The 21,411-nt window shown below is 43.6% G+C and overlaps 1 protein-coding gene across 15 annotated transcripts in view; it reads left to right on the forward strand.

Annotated features, from left to right (window-relative positions):
* The first annotated feature begins 1,265 nt into the window (after positions 1-1,265).
* The window catches only part of CDC42BPB (CDC42 binding protein kinase beta), a 98,657-nt gene continuing 78,511 nt past the window's right edge, over positions 1,266-21,411 (forward strand). For 9 of the 15 annotated variants that reach the window (XM_055715251.1, XM_055715252.1, XM_055715250.1 and 6 more), the window contains exon 1: positions 1,268-1,799. In XM_055715251.1, coding sequence (XP_055571226.1) covers positions 1,622-1,799 — 178 coding nt within the window. In that variant the 5' untranslated portion in view covers positions 1,268-1,621. Of the gene's footprint in view, positions 1,800-21,411 lie in introns of all 15 variants that reach the window. The other 6 variants (XM_055715256.1, XM_055715258.1, XM_055715261.1 and 3 more) reach the window with 3 other exon arrangements.

Here is a 21,411-nt window from a genome sequence, read left to right on the forward strand (position 1 = left end):
ATCTGCTGGACCTCTATTGTGTTGGGAGCAACACTTTCTGCTATGCAATACTCGCATCTAGTTCCATCTGGTTATTCTCCTGACCCTTTGAAAAGGGCAGCTCCCTGCATGCAGCGTTGCTTGGGTTTGGCCTAGCCATTGTCCTGAAGGTGATGGTTGAGAATGCTCAGGTCTTTCGACAGTGTCATGTCTGACTGTAAAGGACCCCTGGCAACTGCAGCTACCGTGGTACAACCCCCTCTCTAGCTCCAGCTCCTGGGGACAGGGGGTTTCCCAGCTGCATCAGAACTGCCTCTCTTTCCGGTGGGATGATTTCAGCACACAACACTCCATCTGTTCACCAGGGGAGACAAGCAAGTAAAATGCATCCTTCCCAGTTCAGCTTTGCATCAGGACCTGACTGGCTGCATTCCTGGAGACTTAAAACTCCCATCTCAAGCTACTCAGCATCTTGCCTTAAGGTGATGCAGCCTCTACAGAGAGCAGTTCTCAGAATAAGCTGTAATCAAGAAAGAAAGAAAAAAAAAAAAAAGCACTGCATAAAGTTTGAGTGTCTTACACCCAGCTCCGCTCTCCAAGGAAGTGTGGGCAGCAGCTGTTAACATACAGGGCTCTTATTTGCCCAGGCGAGTTGCTGCTGCTGCTTTGAAATGAAGCCCTATCACCAGGTAGGTTTCAAAAGGCACAGAAAGCCACAGCTTCCAGACACCGTGTCCTGCCTCGGGGCCTTGCGAAGCCCGCCAGCCCCGCGCCTGTGGTGGGAGCTCCACCGGGGCGAGTCCGGCCGCAGCGCAGGGAATCGGCAAGGGGAAGGCCCCGCTCCAGCCACGGCCCGGGAAACCTCCCAAGCCCCGCACCAGCGAAGGCCTGTGGGGACCACGGCAGCCTGCGGGGTCACCCCCGTTCCTCGAGGGAAGCCGCAGCCCGGGGTGGCGCAGGGCAGCCTGCCCGGCCTCCAGAGCACCGCGGCCCCTGCCTGGCTGGTGAGGAGGGGCCTGCTGCGCCTCCGCCGCCCTGCTGGGACGGCGCCGGCTGGGACACAGGGGCTCAGGCTGTGCCCCGCCGCCGGGAGGCGAAAGTGCGGATGGGAACGTGCGGCCGGCGCTGCCGCCGCCCCTCACACGCTCCGTGGCGAATCTGCCGCGGCGCTGCAGCGGTGCCCCCCCCCCCCCCCCTACGGCGCGGCGCGCGTCCCAATCTTCCTGCGCGGCTTCGCGCGGCCCTGCCCACGTCGCGCGGACGCTGCGTGGTGGGCGTGGCCGGGGGCCGCCGGGGCCGCTCCGTGGGACGCGCCGGGCCGCGCTTGCCGGGGCCGCCGCTGCCGGGGCGGAGGAGCGGGAGCAGCAGCGGGAGCAGCCCTTCCCCGCCGCCGGGGGGAGGCCAGAGCGGGGGTAGGGGGTGGCCGCGTCCGGCCCATGGACCGTCCGGGCCTGAGGCGGAGCCCGTGGAAAGAGCCGCTCGGCCCCGGCGCGGCCGCGAGGGGCGGGAGGCGGCGCGGGGCGCGGGCGGTGCGGCGCGGCTGAGCGCGGCGCCCCGGGCCTTTGCGCGCCGCCGTCAGCCGGCTTCGCCGCCGCCCGAGCGGCCCGGCCCTGCCCTGCCCTGCGCCCGCCGCCGCGGCACCATGTCGGCCAAGGTGCGGCTGAAGCGGCTGGAGCAGCTGGTGCTGGACGGGCCGCAGCGGCACGACAGCGTGCTCAGCGTGGAGACCCTGCTCGACCTCCTGGTCGGCGTCTACGCCGAGTGCAGCCGCGACTCGCCGCTCCGCCGCGACCGATACGTCTCCGACTTCCTCGAGTGGGGTGAGCCCGGCGGAGGGCGGGGGTGGCCCGCGGGGATCGGGGGTGGGTACGGGTAGCGGGAGGGGAGGGCGGCCCCCGCTGCCCTGATGCCCGGGCGAGGGGCGGCAGGCTGGCCCGGGGTGGCTGCCCGGCCCCGGGAGCGCGCTGCCCGCTGCCGACCTCGGCGGGGCCGGGCGGGGTGGGGAGACGCCGCCCCTGGATGCGGAGCCTCCCTGGGGAACACCCCCGCCGCCGGCCGGGCCTTGACCCCTGCAGGTCTCCTCCCAGCTCCCCTCGGCCCCCAGCGGGCCGTTTGGCAGTCGGCGGCAGGAGCAGCCCTGGAGTGTCCTTGGCCTGAAACCTGGCTCGGCTTAGCCCGAAACGTCAGGCTAATCCAGCCCTCCTCGGCGGGGTCCCACCGGGGAGGGGGAGCAGGCGGCTCCTGTGCCCGGCTCGGCGCTGTCGGAGGGGACCCACAGTTACCGCTCGTTCATCGCGCAGTCCTTGCGATGTGGGCATGCCCCCGAAGGACAGAGCCATTCCAGGCAGCCTTTATAACAGCTTTGTTTAATGGTGTCCCGCTGTTAAGCGGTCTGATAACGAGAAACCTCCGGTGGTCCGGGCGGTGCTGACAAAAGGCAGTGGGGGTACCTGGGGTAACGCTTAGGATGAAAGTTTTCTATCCAGTGTTGTTTAGCTCAGAGTATTGACTACGGGTATGTGGGTATTAGAGATCCTTCCCTGCTGCATGCCTAAGTGAATTTATGTTAAAACGGCCATGGTGGCTGACTGGTTTATTCAGCTGAGTAAGTTATGAATAATAATGTAAGACGAAGGTGACTTAACTTCTCTGAGGAATAAGAATTGGAGGAGAGGGAGGAGACATTGTTGCTCATGAGTATATTGTCCCGTTTATCAGCTGTTCCTGCATGTACAGTTAATTAGGCTTTTCAAGAGCCCTCAGAAAAACCAACAAAAAACCAACCCCACAACAAAACCAAAACAAAACCAAAAACAAAGGATTTCCTAAGGGACAAGGAGGGGCCTATTTACTTCAGTAAATGCAAATATGTGTCTTTAGCACTACATACAGACCAGAGCGCTAACATGTAGGGACAGCTGGTTCTCCTTAATTTCTGTGGGGACCACCACTCTTTGTCATACACTAACAAAGTAAGAGGATTCACTTCCTGGACTCTTCCATTGACGTCAGTAATGCGATTGCCAACTGAATAATTAACCACTTTATCACATCTGCCCTGCAAGGCTGCAGCCTGGGGAACATTGATTATTTGTTTTGTGGTGGGAGCTTTGTGCATCTTCAGCAGAGTGCAGTCTGGTTTTGTACTCCTGTTTTCAAGCTGATGGCTTGTAGGAGTGAGCACCTACAAACTGTTAAATGTGATAGATCAAGACTGTGACGGTACTTTGAGCACTGAAGTTGAAGAAAGGATTTGGGGCAGGCCAAAGAATGATACGCTTTTTCTATAGCACTGCTGGTGGTTGTGTCTTACTGATTGATCCCTGCGTTGTCATTTTGTGTGTGATGGAGGCAGATCATACAATTGTTTATAAAATCGCTTCCTTTAATTCTATTTATTGTGTTCACTGAATATGAAAAGGTTACTGACTTGATGAAAAGTATAGCTCGCAATAAAAACAGTGTGTAGTTCTTGCTGCAGTGTGGGATTACCCTAGTATAACAAAGTGCCTATTCAATAAATAATTGAAATGTATGTGAGCTACCATCTGGTGCTGCAGAGTAGGGATAAAAGTTTATAATCCAGGCCCTTGATGGTAAGGGGATGGGTCTAAATCTGGACTGCTGTATATTTGTGTTCCGTCAACAAGGAATACACTTAAAACCAATTACAGTTGATACTCTGTGTTCCTTCCATTCCTTCAAGCTGTTAAAAACAAATACATGCCACCAACAAGACACTTTTTATCTGTGTCCTAATGCCCTCACAGTAGGTTTCCACTGACAAGGAACTTGTTTCTGCCTCCAGCTAATAAGGAAAATACCATGCCAAACATGCTGATCTTCCTCATGTCATGATGTGCAGGCTTAATTACAGCCTGATTCTCTGTTAGAAGATATTCTGGATTGATGTGCACAAGTTTTGTGTGCTGCTGTGTGTCTGTAGAAGCGTGAGGGTGTAGTTAAATATTTGGGGTATACTTTGAAGATTGGTGTTTCTTTATCAACTGGAGACAGAAGGAATTTCCTTTTGACAAAATGGAGACATCGCTGACAATGGAAATAAGCTGCATAGGTATTAAGGTTAAATTAAGCTGAGCTATATAACAAGCATTTCTTTACTATTTTGGATTTAAAACTGGGTGTGAGGTATCATGCACATAAAATTCCCTTGAAATGATTCAGCATGGCTAATGGACTTGCTTGCAGTCTTAATTGCCAAGAGAAAATAGAGTTCAGGCATGGTAGTTGAGGCAGAGGGTTTTTTTCCTGGTTGTGGGGTGCAGAGGACATGCTGAGTTGTGTGGTGTAGCTGCTGGATGTGGGTATCTTTGCTCTCTGACAGCAGCATGATGTTGCTTGTATTCTGGAGCTGGTGATTGTTGGAGAGGGGAAGTGGGGAGTCCAGAAAATTAAGGCCCATGTTTATCCTGTGACACTTACGCCACCTTCTCCCTGTCTATAGAAGCCTTGCACCTCACCTGCAGAGGCTGGTGAGCCCCAGATGGTAGATCTCATTGCTTTTGTCCTATAAATCCTGCTGCTGCTTCCTGGCAGTCCTGCCACAGGCTTTTTTCTTCAAAATCCTCTTCCTATTTGTGAACCATAGAAGAGCGTAGGGTGTGGCCATTCGCCTTGAGGCAGCCTGTGGCTTCCATCGCTTTAGAAATGTTGTAAGACTGCCATTTTAACCTTGGCAATTGTAGCTTTCCCATGGTGAATGGAGCTTTCGGACAGACTGTATTGTTTCCCTATATTGGAAGTATAATACGCATATCTTTATGCTAAGTATCTTTGGAGAAGAGCTGCAAGTGAGGAGTTCAAAAGCCCTTTTCTTCTAGTTATTTTTATTTATAACTCCTGCTGAATAAAGTCTTGCCCAATTGGTTATCACTGTATTGCTTATATAATAGATATTGAAATAATGCTCAGTATTCTCAGTGGGAATCGAATCCAAGTCTGTTAGATAACAGACCCATGTCTACATGTTCAGAAAGAATTTCCCAAATCTGTGCTTAGTGTCTTTTAAACTGTTGCTACATCTGCTGCTCCTAGAGTGAGAAATTGTGAGGAATCTGAACAGTGAATCCTCTTCTAGTTGTACTTGCTCATTCCTCTGAAAGTCATCGGTGAAACTGGGCTGCTACAGCCCTTGTGTCTCTGAGGCCAACCTGCTTGACCATCTCTGCTCGTCCTTCCAGTTGTCAGGAGAGCAGCCTAGCTGGCATCTGGGGAGGTGCTGGAACTCGACAGTCCTGGGTCCTAGAAAGCCTGTAAAGCAGTCTGCGTGGCCCTGGGAGTCTCTGGAGGTACTGCCCTTGGTAAGGGTGACCTAGGCCACTAGTAAAGACTACCTAAAGCTATCAGCAAGCACAGAGGTGGCTGCATGGCCTTCAGACTTTTCCGATGGATTGTGGTGCACACCAGTGCTTGGGTGCTGCGGGGTGGTATTTTTTGTGCACTGCAGAGGGACCTCCTAAGAGACTTTTCCTGCAAAAAATATATGCTGTCCTTTGTTTCATGTGACGAGAAGTACCGGAGTGCTGGAGCAGCATGGCTGCAGCTCAGGTGTCCATGCATCACTTGTCCTTTGGCTTTCTGGTACAGCATGTTCCTCCCTGTGGAGCCTCTTGTTCCATCATACTGAGGGACCCGAATCTTTCATAACACTGTGCTAGTGTGGCTGCTTGCAGGGCACCTTGCTGGCTGGCATCACGTTCGTGCGTGTCTGACATCACCTTGTTTTTCAGGAGTTATTTTACTTGGCTGTGGCTGGTGCTTACTGCCCCTTACTTCCAGTCAGCAGGGACTGGCACAACTGGCTGCTCCATTTTTGAAGAGCTACTTGGCAGAGTTTGCAGCCAGTAGGCAAGCGTGTTCAGAGAAGAGTCTAACAGGAATGGGCCTTATTTGTATTCAAAATGCTCTTGGTGTTGCATAGACCCTCTTGCTCCAGCCTTTGTTTCCTCTGACCCTGTTTTGTACTGCTGGCACGCTACAGAGGGCAAGATGGCACATGTCCCCACATAGTTCATTCAGTGTTGTCTCGCCCCTGGACTGTGTACTGGCTAGTCCTCTCTGTAAGAACACCCAAACCCAATGTCAGAGTAGTTTAAACTGATCTAAAATGTGGTTTGGATTTTTATTTGTTGTATTTGTTTTTTGTTGAAGCAGGTGCACTGGCTATTTCTCTTGTGTTATGAGCTGTCTGTTTGAATGCTGACTTACCTTCTGCGTTCTCAGTTTGTGCAAGGTCTGTTACCCAGCTAGACTGATGTTCTGCTTTTGGATGGTGCTAGTGCGGGTTTTTTTGTTTGGGTGTTTGGTTTTTATTTTTCCTGAGAGGAAATTAAGGGGGCTGAAGCTGTGGGGAAAAGAAAGAAGATTGCAGATGATTAGTGTGAGTAGGCCAGCTGAGCATCTGTGGCTGAGCCCTTGAAGACAGTCTGGCATAATTGGCAGCGGGTGCTGGTGTAGTAACAGCAATATATTCCCAGTCTGGGCTAGAGGAGGGAAAATGCAGAGCGCTCAAAGTAACCTCTCTAGCCTAGCCTCAGGCTGCCACTTTAGGGTATATATCCGTTAGACCTGAAGCTGGACCGTAGGTAGAAAAATCATGTGCAGAAAGTTCACCAAAAAGAGTTGCTGTTGTGCTGGTGCAGTGACTCACAACTTTGGGTTGCTGTCAGGACTAGTGTTTCAAGTTTGGATCTTGCTTTTGGGGGGGCTCTGTGAACTTTGGAAGTCTGCTCCCAGGCCTACGTTCTCCTCCTTCCAGCTCTGCTTAAAGAGGCACCTTAACCTTCCAAATAATAATAAAAAAATCTAATGAGGGAAGGGAGAACCTTACAGGGTCACCTTTCTGTCAGAAGAGTGTAGAGCCTGTTCTCTCAGCTTGAAAGCAGTTGTATTCAGAAGTGTAGATGTGGACTTGAGAAAAGGTCTTCCCAGCCTGCATTACAGCATCTTCAAAACTAGCTGCAGGGTAGACCTTGTCCTCTGGCTGCCACAGGCGCTGATGTACTAGAAAAAGTGTGGGGAGAGGGTGGGAACACGGTGTGTGGCTGAGTGTGCTGTTAGTGTAGGAGGCAGATACTATCCTTCGGTATTTTTGAGATGACCTTAGAGCTGTCAGACTTTGAGGGTTGCTTATGAGGATCTTTTCTTTGGCCTTTTTGGGTTACGCCAGGAAAAACTGTCACTTGATAACATGTCCTATCTCTTGGCTTGAGGGCTTAAATTCCTCTCTTCTTTCCCTTTAGCACTCCTCCCCCTTTCCCTGCTTGCAGAAGTACACATAGAAAGCCAGGAAGGGACCTCAGGCTCTGCTAGCTTGTGTAATATCCTCCTCTGTGTAGGCAAAAGCAGTGCAGTGAGCGATAAGCCCACTGGGCGCATGAGTGAAGTGAGTGTGGTTGGATAATGAAGACAACTGATAAACAAGAAAACTGAATTTCAGACACTGGCCAAAGTTCCTCTACTTCCATCCTCTACCCACCAAAGCCTGTTACGAGCCTTTACAACTCTGATACAAGAGCTAGCAGTAGGATGGGGATGAGGGCCCACTGGAGCAGGGTGAAGCTACAGGTGCCTTGCAGAAGTTCTGGAAAGGCCAGTGGTGGTGGTGGCCACACGTTCTTTGTGCACAGTGCGGTGTTGATGCAGCTGAAACCCTCTCCTACTCCCTGAATGCTTTCTGGTGGTCGGACATGGGGCACTGTAGCTCGGATCATCTTTGCTAATGAAGTCTGATGGTCATCTGGCGGAAGAGTGTGAGCATGGCTGCCGAATCCCAGTTTCCTGCATTCTATGCTTTGAGTAAACTGGTTTTGTCCTTTTGAAAAATGCATGTTAGGATTAATTCATGCTGAACTAGCCCAAGCTGCCACGTTAGCTTTGAATGCATTGTAGTCAGGGCTAGTGATCTGAAGGCATGAGGTTCAAAGCCTGCTGCGGTAGGTATGATGGAGCCTTTACAGTACATCTGTTCTCTAATCTGTTATTTTTAGAGTGAGGCGATACTTTTTAATGACTTTCTGTAAGACTGTGCTGTGAAGCATCGGCACTGAATGCTGCAGTCATGTTTTGACAGTGGGAAAGCATTGTGGTCTGGAGGATGAGAGATACATTGTCATGTGCTGTTAAGATCACAGGCATCTTGGGTGAAGCTTGTCTTTTGTCCCACAGAAGGAAGTCAGTATTGCTTTTCTTCTGTGGATGAAGTTGCTAATAAATAGCAACAGTCTTTAGTGAGGGCTTGAGGAGTTATGTGGTATGTTAAAGGCTGTGACCTATATTTTTTATTTTAATTCTGTTTAGAAATGAAAACTCAGAAAGGGGTAAATAAGTCATTGATAGTTTTGTCTTATAGAAAAAAATGCGTGCAGGTAGTGGTTTCTCACTCATGGTACATGATAAAAGTATAGAATGCAGAAGTGAAGTTTTATAAGCATCCGTAAATTTAACATTTTTTTCTGACTTTCCTGTAGAAATCTAAATTATTTTCATATTGCTTTTTTATAGGTAATATTAAGATATAACATTTTGCAAAAGATAATTTATGTCCTTAAAACTTCCCTGGTTTGGCAAAGTTATCTATTAGCAGTGGAAATGGCTTGTATGTCAGTTTAGTCAGCAGATTCAGTGCAATGAACTTTTTTATCAAATGAAGTTGAACTAACCTTTTTTTTTGCAAATAATTCACATGTGGGAGTGAGTCAGTTTCTTCTACACCTACTGGAAACAAATGATTTTAACTGTGTGAGTCAGAACTGAAGAGACTTGTTTCATCAGCTTTTTTTAGCAAGTTGCTTTTACTTTATGGTTATATATTAATTGTTTTGGGTTTAGTAATGTAGGTCTATAGTTGAGGTTAGTTGGGAATGTTAAACTACTACAGATTCTTCAAGTTTATGAAATTTACATTTTATCTGTTGCTTGTAATTTGAAGCAGTTAATGTAAGCTGTTTTTAGATGGGTATTACAAAAAGGGAGAATTATGGTACTTACCTAAACAATTGTGCCATTATCTGAGCCATTAACAGAATATAGTGCCTAGGATTAGGAAAAATTTTATGGGTTCATCTTTTTCATTACCCATGTCTGAAAAGTGAATAAGATGATGGACTACAAGCAAATCTATTTAGAAAAACAGAAGGGACTTGTTAAAGCTTTTTGCTGTATTTTTGCCTTTGATAATGCTTTAAACAGAGTTGAGATTCATTTTCTAAGCCTTTCATAAGGTACACTTGAGAATTCCAATATATTCTTGATGTAGTTACCAAAGAGCTTGAAGCTCTAAGCTTGTTGATTGGTTGGTTCATTTATGTTAAGAAAAGGGACTTAATTTTAAAAAGCTTTTCGAGGTCTAAGAATTTCTAAGTACATTTGGTCTGTGCTTCAACATGATCTGTTCATTTTAGCTGTCTCCTAATACTAAAATATTCTCCTCTGTTTTTCTCATTAGCATATGCAGATTGCCAGAATGCAAGCCTTCATTTATAAAGATCTTTGTTCGCTATAATGAATGTAGCTTTCTTGTATAGGAAACTACATGCTGTTTTCTTAAGCCCTGATTTTGCATAGACCTCAGTAATCATGTCTGTAGATATACTTAGAGCGCATTCAGATTAAGTGTGTGCATCCGTCATTGCCAGCTGAGGCCTTAGGCATCCTGAAGTGCCTGAGATCTTAATTTCTGTCATTCATGTCATCAGGGTCTTAACGCTAAAACATGTTATTACTTAACGATGGCCTAAAGCTTCAAATGTGACTAGTACCTCTGGATGCCCAACCCGAGACCTCTGTAAAGGAGTCTGAGCTTTTGAAAACGGTGGGGATGTCTTCACCAAGTATTGAATTGTTGGAAATGTATGGAGTTTATTAATCAGGTGTGCATTAATGAAGGCTGAGATAAAGTACTTGATTTGCTTAAGTGCAGTGCCATTGAGGGCTGAATATGTATAGCTGCCTTTCCCAAAAAGGCCAAGGAGAGGAAAGATCAAAAGCAGCATCAATTCCAGATATATCCCTAATTCTTTTCACCATTTATAATTGTTCTCCAACATAAATGTAAACGATAACTGCTTTGTGAAGTCCTGCTTGAAATGTGTTTATGCCAGTTTAGCGAGATGTGCATGTTTAGGATTTTAGAAAAGTCTATACAAAATTCTGTCTGGACTTTTAATTCTGCTTAAACGTGAGTTATATTGTTCTAATTTTCATTTAAAAATTCAGTGAATGATGAAGTAGTAAGTAAGATGAAACCAGTTTTAAACTCACTTAAGTACATATGTGGAAGTCAGTCTTAAAGGAGCATTGGAACTATTCTGGCAATATTGTACTTTTATTTGGGACTGTGTAGTTCGTGGGATGTGGATTCACTCTTTTTATAGGTGGTGTAACTTCACCCAGAATATAGCAACCACTATAGAAGTATGGAGGTTTTTTAGTGCATTGATTGCCCTACTAGTAGTGGTCCCTTAGCCTAAGAACTAAACTGTATGCTTCTTCTGGATAGATGAGACTTAATGAAAAGCTTTGGGTCACTAGAAATTCTCCAAAGGTACATAAAAAATAGATCATGCCCTACCTAAATTGGTTTAAACCCTGTAGTACTGGAAAAAAAGACAACAAAACCTCTCTCCCAGCAAAGAACCCTTTTTTTTTAAACATTGAGAACTTGAATCCCTTCTAGAGTTGTGCTAAGTGGGCTGTGAACCTGGAGAAGAGTAGCAAATGTATTTTTTTTTTCTGTGACTAGTTATACCCGAGTAAGAGGTTTGCATTGAAAAATTTCAGTTAAGGAATTTGGTTTCCGTTATGCAGTCTGTTATGATTTGCACTGCACCTGAATGAAATGGAAACGTAATTATCTGTCCACATTTTCTTTCTTTTTAGTTTATATGTTCTTTAAGGCAAGGAGGGATCTCACTGCACACTGGCTATCCGTGGGTCCTTTTTGGAATGGCTTTGTTGCCCTGTGACCCTCTCAAGTTACTTGCTTAAAAGGGGGAAACCACGTTTTTGTGATTCAGAACCTTACTTTATAGGACTTACTACAGGAGGCTGGGAGAAGAAAATTTTTGTGTACAAATGACTAAAAGTGATCTAAAGGTCCTAATGGAATAACTGGTAGCTGGTAACTGCTAGGTCTTGGGTTATAAATGCAGAGTGAAGGCCGGAGTGTGTGCTGTTTAATCTTTTTGCCTTTTATGGGTAATGTGGTATTTTTCCTAAACTCACACCACTTCATCTTTCAGAGCAGATTTTCTGAGAAGCTGCAGATGAGTTAGCCTGTTGTGTCACAGGGAAGAAGCACATTTTCCTTCCAGACTAGCTTTAACTATTTGTAGCAAAATGCCTGAAGTCTTGTGGCATGGCATCGCTGCACAGAGGAATTAACTTTGCGTTAACTTACTCTATTGTGTAACTGAAGATTTCCATTTCCTACAAGTTCAGCCTTTAGTTTCCTGGACAGTTAATGTTTAAGTTGGGAATAATGACAGTATCAAACAGCTCTTTTTAAACTGTGGTTCTGCTGGCCTGGTACTCCAGATAACATAGTAAGGACAGCATACAGAGGGGATACTTAACTGTAGGCTATATCATTCCCACAGACTGTCTTTATCTTACCATTAGAGGTATTTACTGGTTATTAAGGCAACTGGGCTTAACTGAGTGGTTATCGCTCGTTATTGTTATGTTACTGTATTGTTATGTATGTTATTATGGGCCAGCGGGGTTTTACTGGCTGGGGTGTAGTGCTGTACCAACAGGGCTATACTTGACCCAGGCAGGCAAGACCCAGGCAGATCTGCGCCCTTGGTGAGAAATAATCCTTGTGCATCCTGAAGTTGACTGTGTCTGATGTGAATTGTAAAGATGAAAGACCCAACACTTTTTGAGAAGGAGGGAAGGGGGGGATTTTTCATTTTAAAAGAAGTTCGGTGACGGAGAAGCTTTTACTGCTCTTAGGAAAAGGCTTTGCAGTAATTATCCTCAACATTAAAGGTATTGCATGCGTTTGGGTGGCTCAAACCAGGAGCAGAAGTGCCCTGGTTGATTTTGACGGTATCAGAGCTACAGGTTATAAGTTATAAGCTTCCTGTTCTTGTGGGTAGTATTAAACATCATAAAGGTTTTGTTTAATGTTTCAGGTGAGGGTGGGGATAGTAGAGATTACATTCTATACTTTACCTTTTCCATACCAGCATTATATTTCCTTCACACTGTAAAACCTCATGAAGTTTGACATGACAAGTGCCAAATCTTGCACTGTGGAGCTGTAAACGTTGGGGAATGGCCATCTAGAAAGCAGCCTTGCAGAAAAAATTTGGGGATCCTGGTAGACAATTAGTTGAAAAATTCAGTAGTGCCTCATTGTAGAAATGGAAGCTGCCTGTGTGCTGAACTGCATCAGCAAGAGTGTAGTCAGTAGGTTGAGGGAAGTGGTTATTCTGCTCTTTACAGTACTTGTGAGGCCATTTCTGGAGTACTGTGTCCAGTTCTGGGCTTCCCAGTACAGAAAGAACAGCAGGAATCTGAAGTGAGTCCAGCAGAGAACCACTGATGTGGTTGGAGGCCTGAAGCACCTGAAGTGCAAGAAGAGCCCGAGATACCTGGGTTTGGTGAGCCTGGAGAAGGGGAATTGGTCATGATCCTGAACCGCAGGACGTGTGGTTACGGAGAACACAGAGGTGGACTGTTCTCAGGTGCAGTGTCAAGAAGGAGAGGCAACGGACACAGGCGTAGCAAGGAGAAATCTGACTGTGTACGGGGGGAAAAACAATTTTCCTCCTGAGGGTGGTCGGCACTGGAAGAGGCACCCAGAGGGGTGATAGTCCCAGCAGATAAACCTCAGCTTGACAAGGCCTTGAGCAACCTGATTGAACTTTAATGTTATCTCAGCTTTGAGTAGGAGGTTGGACTCTGATCTCTAGAGGTCTCTTCCAACCTAAAATTGTTCTGTGGTTATATATTTTTTTCTTTTTTTTTCCCCCGTGTTAGGAAATTTATGTAACATCCTAGATGCTTTAATAGAAAACAGTTGTTCTTGATAGATACTTCTCAGAATGAAAAGAAATACGTGAAACAGAATCTTCTTACTGTTGCAGATAAAGTAGTTGACACAACTTGTGTAAATTTACTATTCGGTTTTTGGTAATTTTAGGTGTTTAGCCTGATTGGTTGGCATTTTACCATGTAGTCTGAACATGAGCATTGACAAGCTTTTAACTAAATTTTAGGCTTGTAAATGATTGGAAGCTAAATTTTGTTCATGTTGTTCTTCTATGTGTTTTAATAAAAGCACCAGTTTCCTTGTTCCTGGAAGAGAATTGCCGAAACAGGTTTCAAGAACTTTGCACCTATGTTTTATGTCTAGTGCTTTTTCCCAAGTGTTGGCTTCCTTATGTGTAGTTGTTAGCCTTGATAGCAGTTGAAGTATTTTAAAGCTTCGTTTCATGGAGCTGTCAGAAGAGCCTGCAATCCCTGCATGACTGCCAGCCTGAATCATCCTTTATGATAAATACAGGTTTAGCTGTTCTGCTAGATATGTTCTCATATCACAAAGGGATCTCTATCTAGTAGAGTTCCTAATGTCCTTACATATGACATTATAAGGAGTCTGACTAAGCAGTTGCTAACATCAGGGTGAAGCAGTCTTCATCATAGTTGTAAAGATCTAACGGGAGATATTTGCCAGTGTTTGGTTTCCTCTGACTTAGATGAAGTCAGACTTGCAACATGGTTTTAAAGCTGATACTCTTTCTTGATAGTGCACTTAGCTAACCAAAACAAATCACATTGATATATAGAAAATAGCACGGGAAGTGATATTAATGATGAGGATAACAACATACAAATGGAACAAAACCCAAGAACTGAATCCTTTATTAGTGGTGTGTTGTGATTATTAATAGAGTATCCGAAGTGACACTTGGCTTTCCAAACAATCAATTTATATCTGTGTTTTTGAGTATGTTGCTGGCAGCAAACTTCTGGGAAAATAAGATTTTTCAAAATTCTCGTGATTCCTAAATGCCTGTAAGTCTGGTAGACATCCTTGCCAGAGAACATATGTTGTGAAGGCCTTAACTGACAGTACTATACCATGTAATGGTCCATTATCCTTCTAGGGCAAGGACTGTGTATGTAAGCTGTTTATAACGTGTGTTAATTTTTCAGGGGAAACTTTGTTCAAAGTGTTGTATAGTTGTTTCAGATGCTGTGGTTGTGAGCTATCAGCTATGTTAGCAGTTGATGTATGGAAGTTGTTCACACTGTGTTCTGGTTGCAGTGTACTGCAGTGTATTGCTTCTGTCTCGGGAGGTACCTTGGGGGAAAAAGCAGAGTGAAGTAATGGCAATAACTTCTTTTTTGGACCGAGTCTTGCTGCCTAAAACTACTGAGAAATATCATCCTCTTCCTCTCATGCCCTTAATTTCCTCTTTTGTTTCATTGTTCAGACTTTTTACTTCTTATTTCCTATTTGTATTTAGAGAAGACACTTTGCAGTGATGTCTTTAAAACAGCAATGTGCGCTTGTACATGCATTGCTGCAATGATCTTTTGCGTCAGGGGCTGTAATATGTCATTGTGCACATTGGTAATAATAGCTCTTACTTCAAGTATATGCTTGATAGCTACAGAATAAAGAATACAGACATTACTGGAAAATATGCTCCAGTAATTTACCTTCAAAGCTCTGTGGGAAGCTCTGAAATGGGTGACAGCTGGTGAAAGATAATGGATTATCTTTCTGCAAGAGAGAAGCATGGGCAAGACCTACTTCTTACTTCAATCTCCTTGCCCTTGTCTCTCCCTCCCCCCTCATGTTCCACATAACATTTAAGAACCTAGCCTTTCCATTTTCTGAGTGACTTAGGTGGAGACTGTTACTTATCACTTTTGTGATTTTATAAAAATATATATTGGCAAGGAAATAAATATAGCTGTGCATAACAATTTGTGGAAGAGGAAATCAACACTGTCTACTTGTAATCTTTTAACACTTGTCCAGAAATAGATTGTTCAAGAGTCATAGTACTTGAACTAAAATTTGCAGTAATGGAATAAAAACTAAGCAGGTACTTGAATTAGAAAGGACTGGGAAAAGCATCACTTGAGGTCCTAAATATTGATCAATATATTATGAACAGTGCTCAGGCCAGAAGATGTCTTTACCTGGTACTTCCAGAAGCGATAGCCTGTACTTTAAGGAAAACTGTTAAGTTGAGCTAATGTACTGAAATGGTTGTTAAATGAGATTTTGAAGGAGAGAGGTGGATCTGACGATACTCAAAGAAAAAAGTCTTTCTTCTATGATAACTGACTGGACTTTTGGGGGTTTTGATATGTTAAATTATGTTCATATAAGAAAGATGAGACTCCAAACTGACTTCTTGGTTCTTTGAAAATGTAGTTCTTATAGAATGGTTCTTCAGAAAAGGACAACTTCTTAAATTTTGGATAATATAATACAGTTGTAAACACTTCTGGCTTCTTTCTTTCCTTTAAAATACAGTTGAACAGTGACTCAGGGTGAACTTTTGCCAGTAACTGCACAAACTGCTACTGTAGAATTTCTTAAAATAATAAGATATATTTTTGTTCCTATGTAAGAGTAACAGTCTGAGCATCATAATAGAAATTGTGACGAAGTCACACTTGCTGCTTATGCAGATAATATGGTGAAATAGTTCAATACATAGCTGTTCCTGATACTTCTTTTTAAAGGTTTTGTGGACTTAGATTTTTACTTTTTTAAAATGATGCTGCTATGAATTTGGTTTTAAAACTCAATTTATACAGGAAACGAGTTAAACTTCAAGAAGTTGTGACAGAAGAGAAATTTCGTGGCTGTTAGGGCATAAACATTAGGACGGTTGCCAGAATAGTTCAAGGCTTAAACTCCTTTACATAAGATTTGCACAACAAAAATGCAAGCTTTATAACCACAGCTGCCGTTCCCCTCGATGCTGCGTGGTATCCCTGTCTTGGAGACCATTGTCGCAGACTTGTGTGTGTACCTGCCCATAAGAACCAGATCGAAGCTTGCATGTTACTTCAAAGGCTGTGAAACTACTGAGAGATTAAAAACACTTTTTGGTAATATTCATGTCCTTGCTGGATTCACAGTGGCAACCCAGTGATGGAGCAATGTGTTACTAAACAAGTGGTCCTTAGCACCTGTTTCATGTAGATTAAAAAAAACAGTGACGTAAGTGGCATAAATGTCAAGAACTGTAGGAGATGAAAAAGGAAAAAAATTAAAGTTTACATTTCTTCCAGACTTTTCCATTAGAAAATTTCAAAGTAGTTTATGGAACAAAAGGATTACATAGCCTCAGCTCCACAATACTGGGATCAAAAATGAAACTAGTGTGTCTGAACTACAGTATCAAGGATGAAAAGTTTGAGTCTTTAGAAGATTGTGGTTTGGGACTGAATGTTTTTTTAAAATGAGTCAATGCAAGTGGAAAAATATTACTTAAGAGCTAAAACAATCACTGAATGGGCAAAGAAGCTAAGGTTTACTTAGATGATACCAGAGATAAATTAGTAAAGGAAAATATTAAATTCTATGTGGAAAAAGAGAAGGGAATGGGGGGGTATAGCTAAAATGATGTATAAGGAAGTAGAAAGGCAACGATTTAGCTTTTCTCTGTGTAAATAGTTGACTCAGTGTCTGTATTAGCGTGCAGTTATGTTGCAACAGATTAAAGTATTTTGAAGATTGGCAGAAATTCCTTGTTCTGCTGCTTGTGCTCTCATCTTCTGCTTGTGGCCTCCTTAGAGGCCATGTACTGTGTCAGAAGATTTCTGGAATGAAGTTAATGCATCTTCACTGATTCCTACTCTGGAATGGGAAAGTTGTAAAAGTATATCTGCACTGGAAGGCTTTTCCAGCTGCATCTGTACTGGCATGCAGGTGCTCACCCTGGTGTTACACTGGAGCATCCAGATGGTTGGTTGTTATTTTCAAGTATGAGTAAAGGAAAAGGTTGGGAGCCAACAGAATGGAGCCTGAGGTATAGATGAAGATTTGAGATTGCCAGCCTACTACAAGCTTGTTCTGAGTGTCCTGGTACTTGATTTTCTGTTTTGAAATCAACACAGCTGTCATGATGGGCTGGAAATGAGGAAAGAAAATGAATCCTCTGCTTAAACGTATGGAAATAAATCTTAGGGTGAAAGGATTATGGTTGTAGTGCTTATTAAACGAAGATGGCATGTGTATAATCTTACTCTTAAATTAAAGAGGAGTGTACAAAACTGAAAAATTGTGTTTCAAAAAAACAAGCTTAAAAGCAGAACATTCTATCTGATACTGCATCTGATATAAAAACTTGTTGGGATGTTCCTCATTTGATATGCAACCCTTGAAAATGTGAGATGTAAAGGTACAACGTGGTATTTACAACTGTGAGTGTAATGATTGAAATACTTCTCATATTTTATTGGCCCTAATTTTAGTATTGGCTAAGGATGATGAACAGATTTTTGTTTCCTGCTGGCTTTAAGCATACGCAAGAAAGAAGGAGAAGCTGGAAGCCAGGGAGCTTGGGCTGCTGCAGATCACGCTGGGGCGTGCAGTAATGGGAGGTATGTTCTGGTTTGGAATGGTAGTGTGGAAGATAGAAGCTTCCAGGAGCCTGCAAGTGGTTTGGGAATGCCTAGAAGCATGTCTGTTGAACAGTGTGTCATGTGGGCTGGCAGTCTACTGGGAGCTTGTTGTCTAAAATCATGAGCTAGAAACTGGATTTAAGAATTTCCGAAAGATATCATGGCAAAGATGTTAGGAAAAGGTGGGCTAAAAATACTAAACAAAACCAAAAGCAGAAGTGTGTTCTTTGATACACAAAATACTGAGATAAAACGAAATAACTTATTCAGTGTGTATTATACATAAATCAGCAAAAAGTTGGATAAGAAAGGGTGGCAAAAATGCAGAAAGAGGGAAGAGAAGAAGGAAGAGCTCCATCCCGACTGTACTAGAGCAAGCTGAATTTATAATGCTTGGAGACGTGGAAATGTCTCTAGGAAAAGGCATGGTGTTCCGTTTTTAGATTCGTGTTCTGTATGCTTTGCATATACATGAGATGTTATCTTTAGTCATGCTCTAAATCAGTTGGATTTTTAAAAATTCACTCTTAACTGTTCCAGGATTTGACTTCCCTAAGGATGACTATTTGATTTAAAGGACAGTTGAAAAATTTGAACATACGTAAACTGTGATGTGCCTAATATTTCAAGTTCTCGTTAATCCAAAATGTTTCTTTCAGGGTTATTTAATGTGTATTAAAAAAAATACCCTTCTGCCAACAAGGTTTAGATGGATTTTTATTCTTATTTAATAGCAAGTGTTATGGTCTTGGCCAGTTTGAAACTTCAGAGTAATTAGTTGGTGCCATTTAGCAAACGATAACTTAAATAGACAAAATTCCAAAACAGATTTCTTCAGGCTTCTTGGTTTATTTCTTAATAATGACAATTTGTGCCTTTTTTTTGTTTGTTTTGAGCTGTGAGCACTTCTTAAAAATCTGTGCTGCTAATGATCCACGTACCACACAGTTTGACTCCATTTCTAGAATTCTATACCTAAGGTCAGGTTTAGGATCTCCTCATAGATTTCCCCTGCAAAATCTAGACTTTCCTTTTCCAATTTAGATTTTAACTGTAGTGTATGGAAAGCCTGGGGATAGATACAGCCAAATTTTGAAATGTGCTGAGTCAGTGTCAGACAAAAAATAGTTGCATAGTGAAATTAGAAGCACGTTGCTTTATCTGGGTAGAGTTTTCCGTTGTGCCTTGGAAAGGTGAGGGATGTATTTCTCTTCCCTTTCTACTCTATTTACATCCTTCCTGAGCAAGTAAGTGTCAGGAAGCATCCTGGCCTCTGGACATGCACTCGCCTTCTGAATACCCAAACCCCAGGGATTTTTCTGTTAGATGGCTGACTGTGCTCCTAACGCCCTGCCTGCCCTGTGTTGTGTTGGTAGTGACTTCCAGCACTTTTGAGTCAGTGAAAACAGTGCTGCTCTGACTGGTCTTCCTCTCCATTGCTCCCAGCCGGGGGCATTGGAAGGAGCAGAGCAAGGCAGAATGTCTTTGGCTTTGGAGTTCCTGGTCTTGAGAGGGAGCTGAATAAGTGAAGTATTTATAATAATAAAAAACCCCCTCTGAGCCTCCCACTATAATTTGTAGCAAATCTTGGCATGGGACTTGGTATTCTCTGCAGATATAAAGACAATCCTCCTCTTCCCTGCTTCTGCTCAAGTTATGAGCTACTCCAAATATTCTAGTGCCTGGTCACATGTCTTTATGGCCTTTTCCTATGGCAAAAATCTGATTTTCATTGACCTTTTAATTAGGTCTGGAGCTCCAGGGAAGTTCTGAAACAGGGCGAGTAATGTCTGAGAAAATGTCCTCCTGCCTGCTGCCATTTAAAAGGAAGTGCAGTGAAGAGAAAGATGTGCCACACCTATGCTTAAAGTAGCTGTTGCTATCTGAACTCTTGAAATTGAAAAACAGTTCAGGGTATTTATACGCACAGTGTTGCAGCCTTGAGCCTTTATAAGAAAATAAAAAAAATCAGGTGCAGTTCTGTAGCACTTAGCTGATCTAACGCCCTTTCCCCTTAGTCTTGTATTTCCTTGTTTATGGTGTTGATGTGGCTGAGAACTGAAGTATCAGGAAAAAGGTAATTCTCATTTGACTCTGCTCCCTTACCCAGCCTTCCCTGCAGGTGCCTGGGTGTTAGCACCAAGGCAGGTCACCTCTGCAGCCGCTAGGCTGCTGTGAAGGCTGTGAGCATCCCACCTCACCTTGGTCTGTGCTACCTAAGATGATGGCCTCTGCAACAGTGCTGCGCTCCTTTAGCCTTCTTGCTGGCGCTGATGTAGCAGCCTCTCCCAACCCTTCAGTGATGATGATTCAATTGTTGAACTACAGGTTGATAGTTACATTATGTGTCTTGGTAGGCTGGGTTTCTGCTGGTTTAGTGAGAAGAATCAGGTCAGTGAGGTGAGACTAGCTGATGCAAGGAAGAGAGCAGATCTGTGAAACTGCCCCTCTGGTCACAGCAGTCCAGTTGTGTCACTGAACTGCATCTTTACATCACTCTAAATTTATAAGCAGAGAAAAAGGATACCTCATAAGGTGGATTTCTCTATTGTCACTGTAAGTGCATTTGTACATGGTGCTTTGTCAAGAAGAGCTTACTAATAGAAGCCTCTAACCTTTAAAATAAAGGAGGTGGCATGTGGTAAATATAGCACTAATGTAAAGTATGAATCGTTCTGTTATATAATGCATGTATTAAGTTTTTAGTAACTTGAGAGAACATCTTGCATATATCTGGAGAAAACAATAGATGTGCATTTACTGTAATCAATTGATAAAACAGTCATGCCGCTTGTCTTGCAAAGTTTTACTGTTAAGGTCATATAAAGCACGCTGTCAGAAAACTAGAAATTTCCTTATACGTTGATGATGTAAGTGGCTTCATTAATGTAAGTGTATGTAAGTTTATATCAGCACAGTGTGGTCAACAGACTGGAATTGTTTTATTTCTTAGTAGGGTGTGCAAGAGGTACTGGGTCTGAAATTGTTTCATTCATATGTTATTGAAATTTGGGTGAGCTCAAATTTGAGATTTTCTTAATCTCTAGTTTGAAAATATCTGAAAAGTGACAGTATCAAATGGTTTTTCTAAGAAGTTGTACTTCTCAGACTGTTCTACAAAAAAATTAACTCTGCTTTTTAGATTATTCATCATGCAGTAAAATAAGTGGATTTTAGCAATATTTATAACTGTTACGGAATGAAAGAAATTGAATCATTGAAATTTTACTGTTTGGAACTAGTGATTCATGTAGAAGCCAGAAACAATTTTTCTATTAAGAACGTGTTTCAATATGTGATCACCATTTGCTGTGGCTTAAATGGCCTCCCCAACACCTGCAAAATCTGGCCCTGGACTAGGAGTACAGAAAAATTCAGGTACAAAGAAAGCTGTATTAAACAGAGACTGTATTCTGTGGTGTTTGTTGCCATCCATTTCTCACAATGATTTGACATGTATCTTGGAAGATCCTGTCCTAATGTGCTGTAGGTTGGCTAGGAACAGACTCTCGTGTAGCACTTGAGTGCTCACTGCGGTCCAAGGCACGTCCGCACCAATTTTAAAAAAGACCATTTTGCCCCTCTCCAGCCTTGTCCTGCTGCCTGCCTTGGGATGGGGCTGCAGTGTCGCAGCTGTGAGTCGCATTGGGTGAATGGTTCGGTGGGAGGGGATGGGATGGACAAGTTAGCTTTCACCTGGAAATGTTTTCTGGTTTGACATAGCACATGAACATTAATGATAGAGTGGAGTGTGGTGGGAAGGAACAAGGGGGAACTATTTCAGCAGCAGAATGGATTTCCTGG

Source organism: Falco cherrug, chromosome 7 (assembly GCF_023634085.1).
Source record: "Falco cherrug isolate bFalChe1 chromosome 7, bFalChe1.pri, whole genome shotgun sequence".
Taxonomy (NCBI): domain Eukaryota; kingdom Metazoa; phylum Chordata; class Aves; order Falconiformes; family Falconidae; genus Falco; species Falco cherrug.